This window comes from Dipodomys spectabilis, unplaced genomic scaffold (genome assembly GCF_019054845.1).
Source record: "Dipodomys spectabilis isolate Male_0828 unplaced genomic scaffold, ASM1905484v1 ptg000030l, whole genome shotgun sequence".
NCBI lineage: Eukaryota > Metazoa > Chordata > Mammalia > Rodentia > Heteromyidae > Dipodomys > Dipodomys spectabilis.
Window position 1 is genome coordinate 4337257 of NW_024870707.1, and position 18804 is coordinate 4356060.

The 18804-nt window shown below is 34.7% G+C and overlaps 2 protein-coding genes across 2 annotated transcripts; both read left to right on the top strand.

Annotated features, from left to right (window-relative positions):
* Positions 1-5126: 5126 nt before the first annotated feature.
* On the top strand, positions 5127-6071 carry LOC122104766 (olfactory receptor 8K3-like). Its single transcript, XM_042675700.1, has one exon. The coding sequence runs from the start codon at positions 5127-5129 to the stop codon at positions 6069-6071; it is 945 nt and encodes a 314-aa protein (XP_042531634.1).
* Positions 6072-14608: 8537 nt separating this feature from the next.
* LOC122105107 (olfactory receptor 8K1) lies at positions 14609-15568 on the top strand. Its single transcript, XM_042676225.1, has one exon. The coding sequence runs from the start codon at positions 14609-14611 to the stop codon at positions 15566-15568; it is 960 nt and encodes a 319-aa protein (XP_042532159.1).
* The last annotated feature ends 3236 nt before the right edge of the window (positions 15569-18804 follow it).

Here is an 18804-nt window from a genome sequence, read left to right on the forward strand (position 1 = left end):
AATCGAGAGCAGCCTCTAGATATCTTGTTAAATTCTCAGATTTATTAGGGATAATTACCAGTTTAAACAACTCCTTAGGGAGAGCCTCAAGCAGCGACAAATTCCATAAATTATTCTCAAAATGCCATGTGAGAAATACTTGGAGGAGTCCAGAGAAAGGCTTCAGCACAGGTAAAAATTTGTAAAGAGGAAGGAGATTACACATCACAAACCAGCGCAGTGTTCCAATGACATTTGCATCTTTCATTTTAGTAGCAGAGAGTAACAAAAGCTGTTGGCACTCAAGGAGGCTGACATCTGGGAATCTTGATTAGAAGCCTAGTAACGCAGGAAAGTCAGTGAGACTCTAATTTCCAATTAACCACCAAAAACTGGAATTGGAGATATGGTTCAAGTTGTACAGGGGAGCCATAAGCCAGAAAGCTTTGTCATAGTATGATGCCTTGAGTTCAAACTCCAGTCCTACCTCCTAGAAAAGAATAAATAAAGGTTACTTTTCCTTGAATAACCTTTTAAATACTTTGTGAAATTTAATATCTAAATATATATGCAACATTAAAATGATGCCATGGTATTGTGCACAAAATGTTTTATATAAATAAATTTATCTCTAATTAAGGCAAAAACATAAAGCAAATGAGACATCACTAAAATATATGAACACTTTTTTAAATGGACTAACGAAGAAGCAGACACTGTCTAGCTAATTAGATTGGTATTATCCTAAAGAATGATTTACTAGCTTTTAAGTTCTATGAGCCCATAAAAATAGTCATATAGGAATAGTCTTAAATTCTGTAGCACCCAATAATTATTTAACTAAATATGTGGTTATCATTCTTTCTTTGTGTGTTGATGAGGTAAAAGAGAGTTTCTACCTTCTGTTTATATGTGGAAAGATTTGAAGATTAGCAAACTTCTCAGGAACTAATATTATGATAACGGAATACCCACAATACACTTTGATTTCCAGGGGTATCTCACGAAAAGTATCTATGACTTTTCTCAAACAGAAATTTTTTTACTAGAAAATACTAGCAGTATGAAAAGATAATAAAATATACATACAATGGGTTTTATAATTTTATTAATATTTGTTTTATATAAATAAGTTTATTTGCAACTGAGGTAAAACCCGAGGAGGGGAAAATGGAATACCACTCAAAGTTTCTTTACTGCCTCTTCCAAAGCTGACATGAGAGTAATTGCTGATCTTTTCTTACCTTACCAAAACTCAGGTATTTTCCAAATGCCTTTTTCTCTTTAGTTTTTTGTGGCTGTTCTTAATTAATTATAAAATAATATATAGAATGCATAGTATGTATTATATTTACTAAAGAAATTTCCAACATCACTGCCTACTGGTGTTTATATTATCCTATTTTAATGCAGTAAAGATACATTCAGGGGGACATAGTACACAAATAGAAGATTGGGATCTATTTTGTTATTAATACATTTTGTAAGTTTTAGAGTTTTAAATGTGTGTACATACTTCATTATCCTTACGTAGTTGTACAAGGGAGTCGCCATTTAACAAAGCAGTTTATGAGTATATCTTGATCATCACCCCTTCCAACATTCTCACTCACCCCTCCCCTAGCCACTCCTTCTTTCATACTTCTTAATTTTGTAGGATATACATTAGATTCTTTACTGCATTCCCTTGCCCCCTTCTCCTCTTCATTTGTCTTCTCTTTTCTCCTTGGCCTCAAACCCACCTTTTTCAAATACCTGCTTCTTAGCTGGGCTTTGGTGGCTCATGCTGAGACCTGAGGATCGCGGTTCAAAGCCAGCCTGGGCAGTAAAGTCCATTGGACTCTTATCTCCAATTAACTACTAGAAAACTGGAGGTGGTGCTGTGGCTAAAAGTGGTAGAGCGTTAGCCTTGAGCTGAAGAGCTGAGGGACAGCGCCCAGGCCCAGAGTTCAAGCCCCACAACCTCCCCCCCAAAAAAACAAAAAACAAGTACCTGCTTCCTGGTGTTTTATTTTGCTGAACTTTGACTTTGTTTTCTAAGAAATTACACTACTTGAGCTCTCCTTTGAATCCACCATATTTCAGTTAATACGTTTGTCTACACTTGCATACCAGCCAACATATTTACTTACAAGTTTATAAGCTATCTCAATGTTGTTTTGATTTGCTTTTCTTTTATGGCTAGAGAGATTGAGCATTTCTTCATGTGTCTAACGGCCATTCTTATTTCCTCTTCAGAGAAGCTTCTCTTTAAGTCTTTAGCTCACTTATTTATCGTGCAGTTGTTTCTTTGAGGATTTGTTGTTGGGGAATTTAATTTTTTTAGTCCTAAGTATATCTTAGATATGAGATGCTTGTCTGTTGTATGCCTAGTGAAGATTTTCTCCCAATCTGTGGGTTTTCTATTGATCTTGATAGCTATGTCCTTTGCTATGCAGAAGCTCTGCAGCTTCAAGCAATCCCATTTGTCAACCTTTCTTTGATTAGTTGTGTTTCTGGGTCTCTATTAAGAAAATTTCAGCCTGTGCCAAGGAGACCTAGGGTTTCTCCTATTCCATCCTGTAATGTTTTTAGGTTGTCTGCTTTGACTCCGAGGTCTTTAATACATTTGGAGTTGATTCTGGTGCAGGGTGATATGTGAGCATCTAGTTTTAGTTTTCACAGGTGATTAACCAATTTTGCCAGCACGATTTACTGAAGAGGCTGTATTTCTTCCATTCTATTTTTTAGCTCCCTTATTGAAGATTAGGTGGCTATAATCTGTGGGTTCATTTCTGGATTTTCAGTTCTATTCCATTGGTTCTCAGATCTGTTCTTGTGCAAGTACCAAGCTGTTTTGATTACTATGGATTTGTAGTAGATACAAGGGAGTATTAATTTCAGAAGCCAAGTTATGAGTACAATACATGTTGATCAATGTCACCACTTCCATTATTCTCCCCCATTTCCCCTTCTACTCCCTACTCTCAAAATATATAGTTCAATTTTTACATAATGTACATTGAATATAACAACTGCATTTGTATTCATCACAGGTTGTGATCTGATTGGAAATTGGAAATATTTTATATGATCTAATTCAAATTACTTCTAATCAAATTACTTGTAATATGAAATGGTATGTTTTATTTATTTTTCTTCTAACTCACTCAGAGTCTGTTGCCACTACAACTTTCCTAACATATTGCTGTTGCTTTTCTTTCTCCTTTTAAAGAATTGGTGATAGAGGTATGATTCAAATGGTAGAGCACCAGCTAAGCAAGCAAATGAAGCAAGGTCATATATTCAAAACCTAGTACCTCCAACATTTTTCCAGAATTCAATAAATTTAAATAGACAATTCTTTTATGTCAACATGCCTTCTACATCATAATCTGACATGATCTTTAGAGTATTCACATATATTTTATTTTGTTTGTTGTAATCTACATTATACAGTTTATACTAAGTTGAAGAATTTTGTATTGCTTACATACATGAAAGAGTTACAAATCCCATGCAGAATTTAATATATATACCATCTAGGGTGAATTTTATTTTGTCCCTGTAATCTTCCATAATATAGATTTTGATATGTTTTTAATTTTTAAACTACACTATTATTTTAACCATAGAGGATTCTCTAAAACTTATATAAAGGCAATGCCCTGGTCCTGGCTCAGACTTCTTCCCTCTACCCCAGTATCTGGCATGACTAAGAACACTTCACCTTATGGGCACATTAGTGTTTGTCAGTTATAAATTGCCCTCTGAGTAAAAGTAATATTTCAAGCATATTTGTGCAGAAATAATTTATATTATAATATTATTAAACTAGTTAGGAAAATAAAGATCAGTGATGCAAAACAGTAACACTTGATTATGTAATTTTTGTCACTGAGTAGAGACAAGAAGAGAGATTAAATTATACACATTATGTCCTACTCTTATTTGGCATCTATACAACATCATAAACCTGAGAAGCAACTACTTCATCATCCATATGAATTTACAAACTATCAGGTAAGTTATGTTCACAAATTCAAAAGGCAAATGCAAAAAAGATCCCATTATATATTTAATATTTAGAATTATGTATGAAGTAGCAGAGGTCCATTGAAAGTTGTAATTTTCACACATCCTAATAAATCTGCCACAAAGCATGTTGATTTTCAATCAGAGAATAAATAGCTTTCTATACCATTCTTCTAAATATACTGTTTGCTCAAAGTGCTCCTTTGCCACCATTACAGGTTAAGACATAGTCTAGGACTTATCTCCATACATATACTTCCTAATATTTTCTCTACTTGTATAGAAATGATTCTACTGTAATCTTATTAATGCAAATGTCTAAACTCTGTCTAGTATATTAAAGTTAGAAATTTACCAACAGTAGAAGTAAAGGTTTTCAGAGAACTATGTTTTGAAGTACTTGGATTTGTATATTTTTGAAATTTGTAGCAAAAAAATCTAACTAGAATTACTAGATAAAATATTATTAAATTAAATTAGAAGTATGATTGTGATTAGAATTAGATTTAAGGCATAGTTGTCCATTCTTTTTTGAAAACTGTGCTCTGCTAGAAAATATTTTGTAATTAGTTTCTGTATCTCATCAGATTTTGTAATTAGTTTTATATCTCATCAGAATTCCTTAACTTCAACACTATTAAAATTTTGTACTGGATATTGTTCAGGGAGGCATAAAGGATACAGGAGATTTTCCAGCTTACTTGGTTTCTAAATTTTAGATACCAAAAGCAGAAAAACTTTCCATTTCAGACATAAAGAAAATGTACCTAGGTATTGGAAAATGGTGGATGATGACCTCAGTAAAGGATGATTGATCTAGGGGCTGGGAAGGTGGCTCAGTGGTAGAGCGCTTGCCTTGCATGCCAGAGGCCCTGGGTTTGATTCCTCAGCACCACATAAGCAAAAAAAGAAAAAAAAAAAAAGGGTGACTGATCTATTACTGTCTCTATCTGTAAAGAAGGCCATGCATAGTGTATTTCTGTAAAATGAAATTAATTTTTAATATCGTACATTGAAAAGTCCAGATATATGGTAATTGTACTTTGTTTACTAAAGACTCCTGTGAATTAACAAAGGAAATCTGTTGACTATGCTTACAGCTCTACTCAGAATAGGTTTTATGATAAACCTCAATGGAGACACGCAACCTCACGGTGCTGAGAGAATTCATCCTGATGGGCATCACGGATCGTCCTGAGCTGCAGGCTCCATTGTTCACTTTGTTCCTCCTCATCTACGTGGTCTCCGTGGTGGGCAACTTGGGCATGATCGTCCTCACCGTGGTGGACTCCAGGCTGCAGACCCCGATGTACTTTTTTCTCAGACACCTGGCTTTCACTGATCTTGGTTATTCCACAACCGTGGGCCCCAAAATGTTAGTGAATTTCGTGGTGGATCAAAATATAATCTCCTATAATTTTTGTGCCATACAACTAGCTTTCTTCCTTGTGTTCATCATTAGTGAACTCTTTATTCTGTCGGCCATGTCCTATGACCGCTACGTTGCCATCTGCAAACCACTGCTCTACACCATCATCATGTCACAGAGAATGTGTCATATGCTGGTGGCAATCCCCTATCTCTACTGCACATTTGTGTCTCTTCTAGTCACCATAAAGATTTTCACTCTGTCCTTCTGTGGCTACAACGTTATCAGTCATTTCTACTGTGACAGCCTTCCCTTGTTATCTTTGCTCTGCTCAGATACACAGGAAATTGAATTGATCATTCTAATCTTAGCAGCCTTTGATTTGATCTCCTCTCTGCTGACAGTCCTTGTGTCCTACCTGCTCATTCTTGTATCCATCCTCAGGATACAATCTGCTGAGGGCAGACGCAAAGCTTTTTCTACCTGTGGGTCTCACTTGACAGTAGTCATTGTCTTCTATGGAACGTTGATATTTATGTATGTGCAGCCCAAGTCCACTCACTCAGTAGATACAGAGAAAGTGGCTTCCTTGTTTTACACCTTGATTATCCCCATGTTGAATCCCTTGATTTATAGCTTGAGGAACAAAGATGTCAAAAATGCTTTACAGAGGATTTGGAATCGCTTACACAGATTCATTGGGTTCTGATAAAAATAGGGCTATTGCTAATTGAGTTATGTGCATAAATATTTCTTTTGTATATACCCATCCAGAAACTTGGCAATGTTTGGTGCAATACATATTTGCCTGTTGTAGTGTACATATAGGTACTTTTAATTGCTTTTCATAGGTTAATGTGAAAACAACTTAAAAAAACAAAGTTTTTATATAAAAACAGTACATAAAATGGAATGATTTTAAAGAAAATAGATATACTTAATGGATATAGACCAAAGATAATCAGAAAAGGAAAGCAAATGTGCTATGGAGGAGTAGAGACCTCTTGGAATGACAGGACAAAATGATAGGAATCTTGTGCTTCTGTGACTCATTGTAATAAAACCTGCAGAGCCAATCTCCTGCTTGTGCATTTTGTTTGTGTATAAACCATCTCATCCCTTCTGTAGTGAATATTGTATTTGTAATTAATATTGAATGCTTTCATAATGCATGAAAATATAAAGCTTTATGATTAGGCTTAAAGAATATTTATCCCAGACATTGCTCTCTCACTCACTCATTCTCATTCTTCCCAGTACAGTTATTTCTATAAAAGTCTGCTAACTGAAATTCAGTAATCCATATACATTCTAGCTGGCCCATATGTTTGCCTCAGTTTTCTCATTTTTCTGTGCCTCATGGAAGTATGAATTAAGTTAAATATTCTGTAACCATTTATGAACATTTAGAAATTTATGCTTTTACTCTAGTTTTCTCGCATAAAGAGATTAATTATACTTAAAATTTGTATGCCTTTTGTGTTTCTCTCTTTGGATAAGTAGACAATTCAGTGAAGAAATAATTTTTATGTGATTGGTAAACTTAGTATTTCTCCACTGTGATCATTATGGAATACACTCTATATTCTCACTAGCTTTACTAATTAGCTGCCTGCATCCATTTTTCAGATTTGAAAAACAAAGATAACTAACTAGATAATATCATGTTTCAAGCTTTTGCAGTGTCCTCTGATTGTGACGGAACTTAACTGTACAAATAAAGTCTGACAGGTAGAATATTGGAGATTATAAGAAAATGTAAGAGAATCAAATTCTTTTATTTTAGACAGGATTCTTTCACACTAGATACTATGTTAGAAATGAAATGTACAACTTGAGGGATGGATGACAGGAGGGGAAAAACTGGGAGAGAATGAGGAAGAGGGAGATATGGGTCAAATGGAGATGTACTCGTTACTTGATTTATGTAACTGTAATCCCTCTGCACATCACCTTAAGAGTAAAATTTTTAAAGAAATAATTATTTTGTATCATGGTCATATTTCCTTATGAAAATGTATTTCCTTTTTTATTTATTATTTATTTATTTATATTGTGAAAATATCATACAGAGGGGTTACATGGGCAAGGTAACGAGTGCATTTCTAATCAAGCATTGTTGCCTCCTCCTTTGTTTCCCCTTTTTAAAAAAAATCCTAAGATTCTTTTTTTTCTAATATCACCTTTATTTTGTTTTTTTCCTGTCCCCTTCCCAAAGCAGAGAACTGTATATACAAGATGCAGGTCACTGACCTCAAATACAGTGAAAACAGAGATTATACCACAGGGGAGGAACATACAAAGAAACAAAAACATGATCTGGTATGTTATAAATATGTTAGAAAAATAGCAAAAAAGAAAAAATTGTATCCCTATCTTGGGGTTCATTTTGCTTAACATAATTTCATATGCTCATATGTACATAGTTTTTTTTTTACCTTTTCTGCTTGTCCTAGACATGTACTAATTATTGCAAATAAGGGAAACCATGGGACCTATGTTTCTTTGGGCCTGGCTCACTTCATTTAATATAATTTTTCCAAGTCTTTCCATTTCCTAACAAATGTGGCAGTCATTCTTTCTGATGGAGGCATAGAATTCCAGTGTGTGTGTATGTGTGGGTCTGTGTCTGTGTCTGTGTGTCTGTGTGTATATCAAATTTTCTTGATCCATTCATCTACTGAGGGGCAGCTGAGTTGGTATACCTTAGCTATAGGAAATAGTGCTGCAATAAACATGATGTGCTGATAGCCTTAGTATGGCCTTGGTTTTGATCGTTTGGGTAAATGCCCAAAAGTGGATTGTTGAGTCATAGGGGAGCCCTAAGTAGAGTCTCTTGAGGAACCTCCATACTACTTTCCAAAGTGGTTGAACAAGTTTACACACCCACTAACAATGCAGAAGGATTCCCTTTCCGCCACAACTCTTCGAGCATCTGTTGTTATTAGAGTTCTTGATTATAGCCATTCTAACTAGGGTGAGGTGGAATCTCAATGTTGTTTTGATTTGCATTTCTTTTATGGCTAGGGAGGTTGAGCATTTCTTCATGTGTCTATTGCCCATTCTTATTTCCTCTTCAGAGAAGTTTCTCTTTAAGTCTTTAGCCCACGTATTTATCGTGCAGTTGTTTCTTTGAGGATTTGTTGTTGGGGGATTTAATTTTTTGAGTTCCAGGTATATTTTAGATATGAGACCTTGTCCGTTGTATGACTAGTGAAGATTTTCTTTTAATCCGTGGGCTTTCTATTGATCTTGCTAACTATGTCCTTTGCCATGCAGAAGCTTTACAGCTTCATGCAATCCCATTTGTCCAACCTTTCTTTGATTTGATGTGTTTCTGGGTCTCTATTAAGAAAATTTCGGCCTGTGCCAAGGAGACCTAGGGTTTCTCCTATTCCTTCCTGTAATGTTTTCAGGTTTTCTTCTTTGTCTCTGAGGTCTTTGATCCATTTGGAGTTGATATTTTTCAGGGTGATATGTAAGGATCTCGCTTTAGTTTTCTACAGGTGATTAACCAATTTTGCCAGCACCATTTACTGAAGAGGCTGAATTTGTTCCATTCTATTTTTTTTAGCTCCCTTATCAAAGATTAGGTAGCTATAGGTCTGTGGGTTCATTTCTGGTTTTCAATTCTATTCCATTGGTCCTGAGGTCTGTTCTTCTGCCAGTACCAAGCTGTTTGGATTACTATGGCTTTATAGTAGAGTTTGAAATTTGGTACTGATATTCCTCCAGCACTGTTCTTTCTGTTAAGGATCATTTTTGCTATTTGGGGTCTTTTATTGCTCGGTACGAATTTTTGGATTGCTTCTTCTATTTCATTGGAAAATGATGTTGAAATATTGATAGTTATAGCATTACATTTGTAGATAGCCTTGTGAAGTATTGCCATTTATTTTTTGTAGTTATTACAAAAGGAGTTGCTTTCTTGATTTCAGCCTGGCTCTTCTCATTGTTGGCATACAGAAAATCCATTGATTTTTGAGGGCTAATTTTAAACTCTGCAACTTTGCCAAAATTTTGAATCAGCTTGAGTAATTTGGGAGTGGAGTTTGTGGGATTCTTTGAATAAAAGATTATGTCATCTGCAAAGAGGGAGAGTTACTTCATCTTTCCCTATTTGGATCCCCTTTGTGTTTGCATCTTGTCTTATTGCTGTGGCTAGGCATTCTAATACTAGATTGAAGAGAAGTGGACAGAGTACACATCCTTGTCTTGTTCCTGAGTTTAGAGGAAATGGCTTTAGTTTTTTGCAATTAAGTATAATACTGGCTGTAGATTTGTCATAGACAGCCTTTATTTTATTGAGGAATGTTCCATGGATTCCTAGTTTTTCCAGAGCCTTCATCATAAAGGGATGTTAGGTCTTGTCAAGTGCTTTTTCTGCATCTATTGAGATAAAAACGTGGTTCTTATCCTTGTTCTTGTGGATGTGATGAATTATATTGATTTGTGTATATTGAACCAGCTTTGCATCCCTGAAATGAATCCTGTTGGATCGTGGTGTATGGTTTTTTTGATTAACTGTTGAAGTCGATTTTGTTGAGAAGATTTATGTCAGTGTTCATCAAAGAAATGGGTCTGTAGTTCTCTTTCCTTGATGAGTCCCTGCCTGGTTTTGGGATGAGGGTAATGGCTTCATAGAATGAGTTTGATAGTGAACTTTCTCTTTCAATTTCATTGAAGAGTTGGAGGAGTATTGGTCTGAGCTCTGCTTTGAAGGCCTTGTAGAATTCCATTGTAAACTCATCCGGTCCTTGGCTTTTCTTAGATGGGCGGTCTGTTATTGCTGTTCCTATTTCAATTTCGATACTTGATATGGGCCTGGAAGTTGGTTTAACTCATCGTGGTTTAGTTTCGGCATGTTGATATTTGCTAGGAAAATGTCCATTTCTTCCACATTCTCAAACCTATTAGCATAAAGCTTTGAGGCGTATTCCCTTAAAGTGCCCTTAATCTTGGTTGTTTCTGTGGTGATGTTTCCATTCTCATCTCTGAGTTTATTTATTTGAGTGTGTTCTCTTCTTTTTCTGTTAAGATTTGCTAAGGGTCTGTCAATTTTGTTAATTTTTTGAAGAACCAACTCTTTGTTTTATTGATTCTTTCTATGGATTGTTTTGGATTCTAATTCATTCAATTGATTTAATTTTAGTTGTTTCCATCTACTGACTTCGTTACTTATGTGTCATATATTCTTATGGTTTTTTTTTTTTTTTGCTTTCTCCATTCAAAGTTTCCCCTTGAGTTTGTGACTGAACTCTGAATTCTGTGTGTATACTTTGAACACCAGTACGGTCTTAGAAAGAATGTCCTACCATTGTAAAGTGACAGTTTTATTTTGGGCAATCATGGGATTTGACATCAGGGACTCCTGCGTGGCAGACAGTTGTTCTATTTCTTACCTTCATCTCCAGCCTAACATTATGAAGTGTGATTTCTCAGAATCTATACCACAGGAAGACACTGGATTTTAAAGAATCAGAAAGTGGAATCCTTGTTGAATCCTGTGACTTCAGTGGAAATGTTAGAGACAAAAGCAGCTTTAGATTCATTAAGAGCTGGAACACAAATCTTAAATAAAAGCAACTGAGTTTTATTAAAATAGTTATAACCTTTAGAAAAAGTTCTACAACATATAGAACTTATGGTAAGACTCACAATATTCAGTATTCAATAACAATGAATAGATAAGAGAAAGTATAATCATGTGACAGTATATAATAGCAATTTAAAAATATCTTGGAAGAACAGTGGTGATAAAAATTTACAGGAGCGGATGTTACAACAATAAATATTAATAAGCTCAAAATACAGAATGGTGTAACAAAATATTAGTAATATAAGGAAAAATAATTAGCATTATAAAAAAAATTGAAATTATCAAAGTAGATTTCTATAGATGAAAAATACAAGAATATAGAAAAGAAACATATAATTATGCAATCAGAATATTATAAGGTTATATGCTGAAAAAGGAAACATGACTTAGCTTACGGATACCAAAATAGCAACTATTCTAAATGAAGAGCTCTGCATTCTTTCTGAGAAGAAACAAAAATACTGAACAAAGCTATCTGCAGAACAAGAACAAGTTACTTCCCATATGTTCAAACAGATATAAGTGGAGAGAAAATACTATATTACACAGCATATACATGGTTGCTGTTCAGAATTTTTTCCCAATACAATTTTAAAGGAATCCCCAATGAGACAGGCATAAAATACTAAAATGACCTAACTCCAAGAAGAAAAATAAAAAAAGAGAATATATGTAGGTGCATCAAAATCAAATCTCCAGAAAATATATGAAAAAATTGTTTAACCACTGGTTTCTTTAGAGATACAATATATCTCCTAGGACTTTGCTTTTTATCAACCTATAACTACATATCAAAAATATATTGGGGTCGGGGAGTGAAAGTAGTAGAAAAATGAGAGAAGGAGTTACAAGTTTGACAAGAAATGTACATATTTCTTTACTTGTGTAACTGTAATCCCTCTGTACATCAACTTGACAATAAAAAGGAAATTAAAAAAAGAATGGAACAAAAATATACATAGAAGATCAGTAAGGATATTATCAAACATTATTCTTTTCTTTGTAGATAGGATAAGTGGTAGCAGCATACTTTAAAATTGCTTCTTAACATTTCTAAGATACTGACAGACAAATTTGTGATTCTCAGTGTTCTGTGATATAAATAGATTTATTTATTCCAATAGACTGAAACATGTAATACTTCTTACTTTTCTTGATGGAACATTCAGTGGAATAATTAATAGATACATCCTAAATTCTCTTGGGTAATAATGTACAATAATTTGTTTACCCATGAATCACATTTAAACTTCAATATGATGAGTCTCAAGAGAGTAAAAAAGAAAAGCATACTTAAATCTACCCAATGACAACTTACAGGACTGAATCAGTAGACTGCTGATTCTCCATTAAGGTAAGCAGAAACATACAGTGAATATCTGTGAATTTTTTGAAGATTGCATAGATTAAACTGGGCTATCTCCAACAAAGATCCAAGTGGGCTTTTAATCTACCAAAGTCTTAACATTCATCTATACCCTTTGGTAATATAGTATCTAGAGATAATTTGTTATTAATTTTAGACAGTTACTATTTAAAAAATCAGTTTATGAAAAAATGCACCTTGACCAATGTCAGCCTTTTCATCATTCTTCTCTATTACTTCCTACTCCTAGCCTCCCCTCAATTTTCCTAGTTTCATAGGAAATTCCTTGAATATTATGATTTCATTCTCCTCCCTTTCTCTCTTCATTTGTGCACCCACATTCCCTTAACCTTCCCCCAACCCCATCTCAAGTACCAGCTTCTTGGTATTCATTCTGTTGGATTTGAGTTATTTTTCTAAGGAATTAAACCATTTGAATTCTCCCCTGTATAAACCACATTTGCATTAATATGTTTGTGAACACTTGCATATAACCTTATATGAATTTATTTTTGTATTTATATTGATTTTTATTGTATACAACCTCTTTGAGCAATTAATAGACACCTAAAAATTAATGATGGTAGTATAAAACAGATCCTGTCTGTTGTGTGGGTGAAAGTTGGAGTGGGAAATGGAGAAGTGAGAGGATTGTAGAGGGTGAATATTTTCAAAATACTTCATGTAATGTATGTACAAATGGAACAGTAGAAATTGTTGGTATTAATTTGGGCGGGAGTAGGGGGTGAAGGAAAATGAGAGAGGATGATGGGAGCAAATCTGATCAAGCACATGTCCAGACATGTCAAAATAAAACCCTTTTTACAACTAATTATTGGCCAGAAAAATGTGGAAGAAATATTTCTCCCTTTGCAACATACTGTCCATCAGAGGGTTTGATATTTAGAAGTGTTATGCAATCCATAATAATATGTATGTGCTGCTTATTTCTAGACCACTTTAGCTTTCAGGGTTAACTTTCTTCTCCAGTCATCTAGTTGAATAAGAACCTTTGCCTGTCATTTTTAAACAATGTTGCTCCCATACATTCCTTATTTCCAATCAACTCAAGGTGCCCTTCTTGGAGAAATAATGTGTCACAGTGTTTACGAGGTAAGAGTCATAAGACAGAGAAGCTTTATTTGAATTGGAGTTCTACCATTTAGATAGGATTGACCTTTGCTAAGTTATCCTGCTCTTTAAGCATCAGTTTTCCTACTTGTTAAATGTGGATTTTTTGTTACAAATGGATCCTTAGAAAGTCATATAGACTGTATAAATTCATATGAAAAGCAAGTAGATTGCCTAGCACATGTTGTATTTCTTATAATTCCCAACTTTGTATTCTTCTTGTGTTTGGGCCTTTTGTCATGATTCTTCCTTAAATGACTATAAATGTTCAGTCAAGTCTTTATTGTGCAGAAGAGGTATGTTTGGCTTGGAGAGGATGACAAACATCAATTCAATATGAAAAAAGTAAACGCAGCAAAAGCAGACAATGATACAGCAAAATTCTAAAATGAACATGAACCATCACTTTTGTATTTAATAGTTAGAAGCATATGTCTAATGTTCGAGGATTTTCTAACTATTCTCCAACTGATCACAATTCATGTGGAACAAGGAGCATATTTTTTCTCATTTCTCCTTTCTTTCCACAGAGGTAATGACAGTAAGGTTTGGCTTATGATGTAAGTGTGAATGTCTTTTTTGATAAGTTACTTAAAAAATTAAAAGTTTCCAGGAGCCATTGGCTCAGATCTGTAATCCTCACTATTTAGGAGGCTGAGATCTGAGGATCGAGGTTCAAAGCCAGCTCAGTCAAGGAAAGTCCTTTAGATTCTTATCTCTATTTCCAATTAACAACCAGAAAACCAGAAGTGACGCTGTGGCTCAAAGTGGTAGAGTGCTAGCCTTGAGCTGAAGACCAGGACAGTGTCCTGGCCCAGAGTTTAAGCTGACCAACCAAAAAAAAAAAGAAAAGAAAAGAAAAGGAAAAAAAGCTATTTTAAAAATAGATGTTTGACATAACTCAAAGGAATTGGGATTAAACTAATCATTCCAATATTTACTTGTTTTTGAGCATACTACCAACATTTCAAAGGAGGAATGAATGAATGAGTGCCAGTGGCTGATGTGTGTTGCTTTTGGCCTGATAATTATTGGCGGTTTGAGAGAAAGAAACTGTCCTATTTATCATTGACTTGGCTATGAATTATCTTAGATGGCAGAATTTTATATATAATTCCTAATGATTTTATACTTTATCTAGGGTGCCACGATGAATCAGATGGAGAAATTCAATCACAGCATAGTACCACAAGTCACAGAATTTATTCTCTTGGGGATCACCAACAAACCCAACCTGCAAGTGCCACTGTTTGGGATCTTTCTCACCATATACATGGTCACAGTGATGGGCAATCTTGGCATGATTGTCCTCACCCATGCTGACTCTAAGCTCCATACCCCGATGTATTTTTTCCTTAGACATTTGTCAATCACTGACCTTGGTTATTCCACTGTCATTGGACCAAAGATGATGATCAACTTTGTGATGTGCAAGAATATTATTTCCTTCAATGGATGTGCCATCCAGCTGGCATTCTTTGAGATTTTCATCATCAGTGAATTGTTCATTCTCTCTGCCATGGCCTATGATCGATTCGTAGCCATCTGCAAACCTCTTCTCTACGTGATCATCATGTCGGAGAAAGTGTGCTGGGGCTTAGTCCTTACTTCTTATCTCTACAGCACTTTTGTGTCTCTATTGCTCACGGTTAAGTTGTTTACTTCATCCTTCTGTGGGACTAATGTTATCCGTTACTTTTACTGCGATTGTCTTCCTCTGATATCTATGCTCTGCTCTGACACACATGAACTAGAACTAATCATTTTGGTTTTCTCAGGTTGCAATTTGCTCTCCTCCCTGCTGATTGTCCTCATATCCTACTTGTTTATTCTTGTGGCCATTCTCAAAATGAACTCAGCAGAAGGGAGATACAAGGCCTTCTCCACCTGCAGCTCACATCTCACAGTGGTGGTTGTGTTCTATGGGACATTATTGTTTATTTACCTGAAGCCCAAATCCAGTCACGCTTTTGATATTGATAAAATGGCTTCTGTGTTTTACACCTTAGTCATTCCTATGCTGAATCCACTGATCTACAGTCTAAGGAATAAAGAAGTGAAAGATGCTCTAAGGAGAGCATTAACTTATAAATGCAAAATCCCCACTTAATACCTTAATATTTTGTGGCATGCTGGGCCCAAGCCTTTGCTTAATATTTTGTCATATATAAAATATTGTCCTAGAACTGGAGGCATGGCCCAAGTTGTAGAACAAAAGCAGTGAGCTAGAGCCAGAGCATGAGGACCCCAGTGACAGAAAAAGAAAGAAAGAAAGAAACAAACAAACAAGGATAAATGAAGACCAAATCATATTGGTGTTTATAGTAGCTACAACTAATGAAAGTCATACAGATTTTTGGTTGACATTAGAGTTTCAGAGTTCTATATAAGTCTCAGAGTTGAATTAGTCATATATATACATACATACATACATACATACTTATATTCTACAGGAGTAACTGGGTAGAAAATTTAAATAAGCTTGTATGTGATTAATGCATTGGCTCAACAGAAAGCAAGATAGTAAGTAAATACGTGATTATAACATAACATTGCACCTTGTTTTTAAAAGTTTGGCTAAGAATGAGGTGACACATTCCATGTCAGAATGGGGATTTAATCAAATCAAGGTAATGCTTTCTATATCGTGGTTAGATTGGTTATCTAATATTGTTTTTAAGAAACTATGCAAAGGTACTAGACAATTCTATATCTTCTGGCAGATTCTCATTTTTATTTTTTTTGCCAATCCTGGGGCTTGAACTCAGGGCCCGGGCTCTGTCCTTGAGTCTGTCTGTACTCAAAGCTAGCACTCTACCACCGGAGCCACAGCACAACTTGTTTTGTTTCTGTTTGTGTGGTACTGAGAAATTGAACCCAGGGCTTTCATGTATGCTAGGCAAGCAGTCTCCAACAAAGTCACATTTCCAGCCCCATTTTCTCACTCTTTAGCTTCACAATACACGGATTTAGGATTGAAATGATCAAAATAAATGTCATTTGGTTTTCTACTGGAATGTCTATTTTAAAGAATAAATGATGATTATTATACAGATTAAAGATGAAGAAATACACTAAATAATTGTTTTCATTTCTAAATCTCTTTTGTTTCCATAGTGTGTTTATTATGACATAAAATCCAAGGTAATGCAATGCTTTTTACACTGTGTATGAAGGGGTGTATATGTGTGTGTGTGTGTGTGTGTGTGTGTGTGTGTGTGTGTGTGTACATGTGCTTGTACTGGGATTGGAACTCGGAGCCTCTTGCTCTCCCTTGACTTATTTTGCTAAAGGCTGGCATTCTACCACCACAGCCAAAGTTCCAATACGGGCTTTTTGCTGGTTATTTGGAGGTAAAAGTTTCATGGACTGGTTTCAAACCATGCTCTTCAGATCTCAGCTTCCTCAGTGAATAGGAATGCAGGTGTGACCGACTGCTTTCTGTCAAATAGCTTCTTTCAACTTTTACACCACTCCAGGCTGATATAGTACACAATCACTGTAATGCATAGCTTCAATTCTTACTTTACATCTTTATTACATATTTATACTTTATATATTTATACTTTATTCATACCTTATATCTTTACTCACACACATGAAACACTCTTTTTTGATGGATTTTCTTTAATTTTCTGCATGACACAAGAAGCTGTTGACTTTGGTGTTGAGTAGCTGAGGACAGCCAGCTAAAGAAAATTGTCTCTTTCATTATTTTATCCTCAATATCTAAAGAGTTTATCCTTTCATTTGACATTTGATATTTGATATTGAGATGTAACTTTAACAAATTTGTTTTACATTGGGCATCAAACCATAACATTCATATTTTAATAACTACGACAACATGGTGATTATTCTCAGACAAGAAAGATTATATGCTTATCCTTAGGGTATAGCATCAAATTGATCTTGCATAGCTATAGGCTACTTCTCATCTTAAGGCACACCCCAACAGGGAACTCTCAGTGCTGATTTCAATATTGACCAAGAAACTATAAAATCCCTACAGTATACAAGGCAATGCTCCTTTTCAAGTAAATAAATAAATCAGTAAATGGGCTAATGGAAGGGAATCAAGATCCCTAAACATGAAAATATGTGTATTTAGTTCATTACCTATTAAGAAACCTGTTATTAAATTTTACTGAAGTTACCATTATAACTGTGTTATTTGTAATGGAGTTAATTTCACCAGCAAGCAGAAAAAAAATATGTCCAGAATAACATCTGCATTTGTGTTGCTTACATTTTTCTTCAAAACAGTAAAAATTAGAAATATTCCACTGTGAAATATGAAAGCATAAATTATGGTATATTCAAAATACAGAATACTGTTCAGCAATAGCAAAAACTGAACTCCCCATCCCTAGAGAAGCTTTATCTAAGGCAATAAAAGTCATGATCATTGTTACCTGGCATCTCAATTAAGCAAATTTATAACAAAAAATATTAGGAAACAATTTTGGAGTAATAGAAGTATTGATGGGAAAAGAACAATTTCTGAACATTATCTATACACACTGGACACTTTTTCTTTTTTATCGGTTGTGGGGCTTGAACTCTGGGCCTAGGCATTGTCCTCAAGTTATTCAGATCTACTACTTGAGCTACAGCACCACTTCTGGATTTCTGGTGGTTAACTGGAGATAAGAGTCTCATGGACTTTCTTGCCCGGGCTGGCTTTGAACTGCGATCCTCAGATCTCAGTCTCCTGAGTAGCTAGGATTATAGACATGAGCCACCAGCACCAGGCTTACTAAAATTTTTTAATATAATTTATTATCACATAAACAATAAACAAATTAATATAATATACAATAGTATATTATCATATTACATGTTATATAAAATTATATAATTTCTAGAAAATTCTAGAAAAATGTATATTTTATATATATATATACATTATAAAGTGGGAGAAAAATGAGGGAAGGGGTAACAATGTTTGACAAGAAATTTATTCACTACCTCACATATGTAACTGTAACCCCTCTGTACATCACCTTGACAATAAAATTAAATTTAAAAAATAACATTTATGTATATATCTAGAAAAATTATTCTCCAAAAATATTCTAAATATCTCTACTATATATTAAATGCACAAAACATACATATTTTTTCAAGGTATAGAAAATACACTTGTGATACATTTGTAGTGATCTTTACACAAAGGCTTGATGTCCTGTACTGTTTGATTCTTCTCAGGCAGTCATCTAAAGTGTCTCAATTGAAATAGAAGCTTAAAGAAAGAGCAAGAGTTTTAAGACATACCCTCTTTTTGTATGCAGTGCATACTACTTCCAGAAATAATAACTTTGCCAATTTATTGTTTGAACAGAA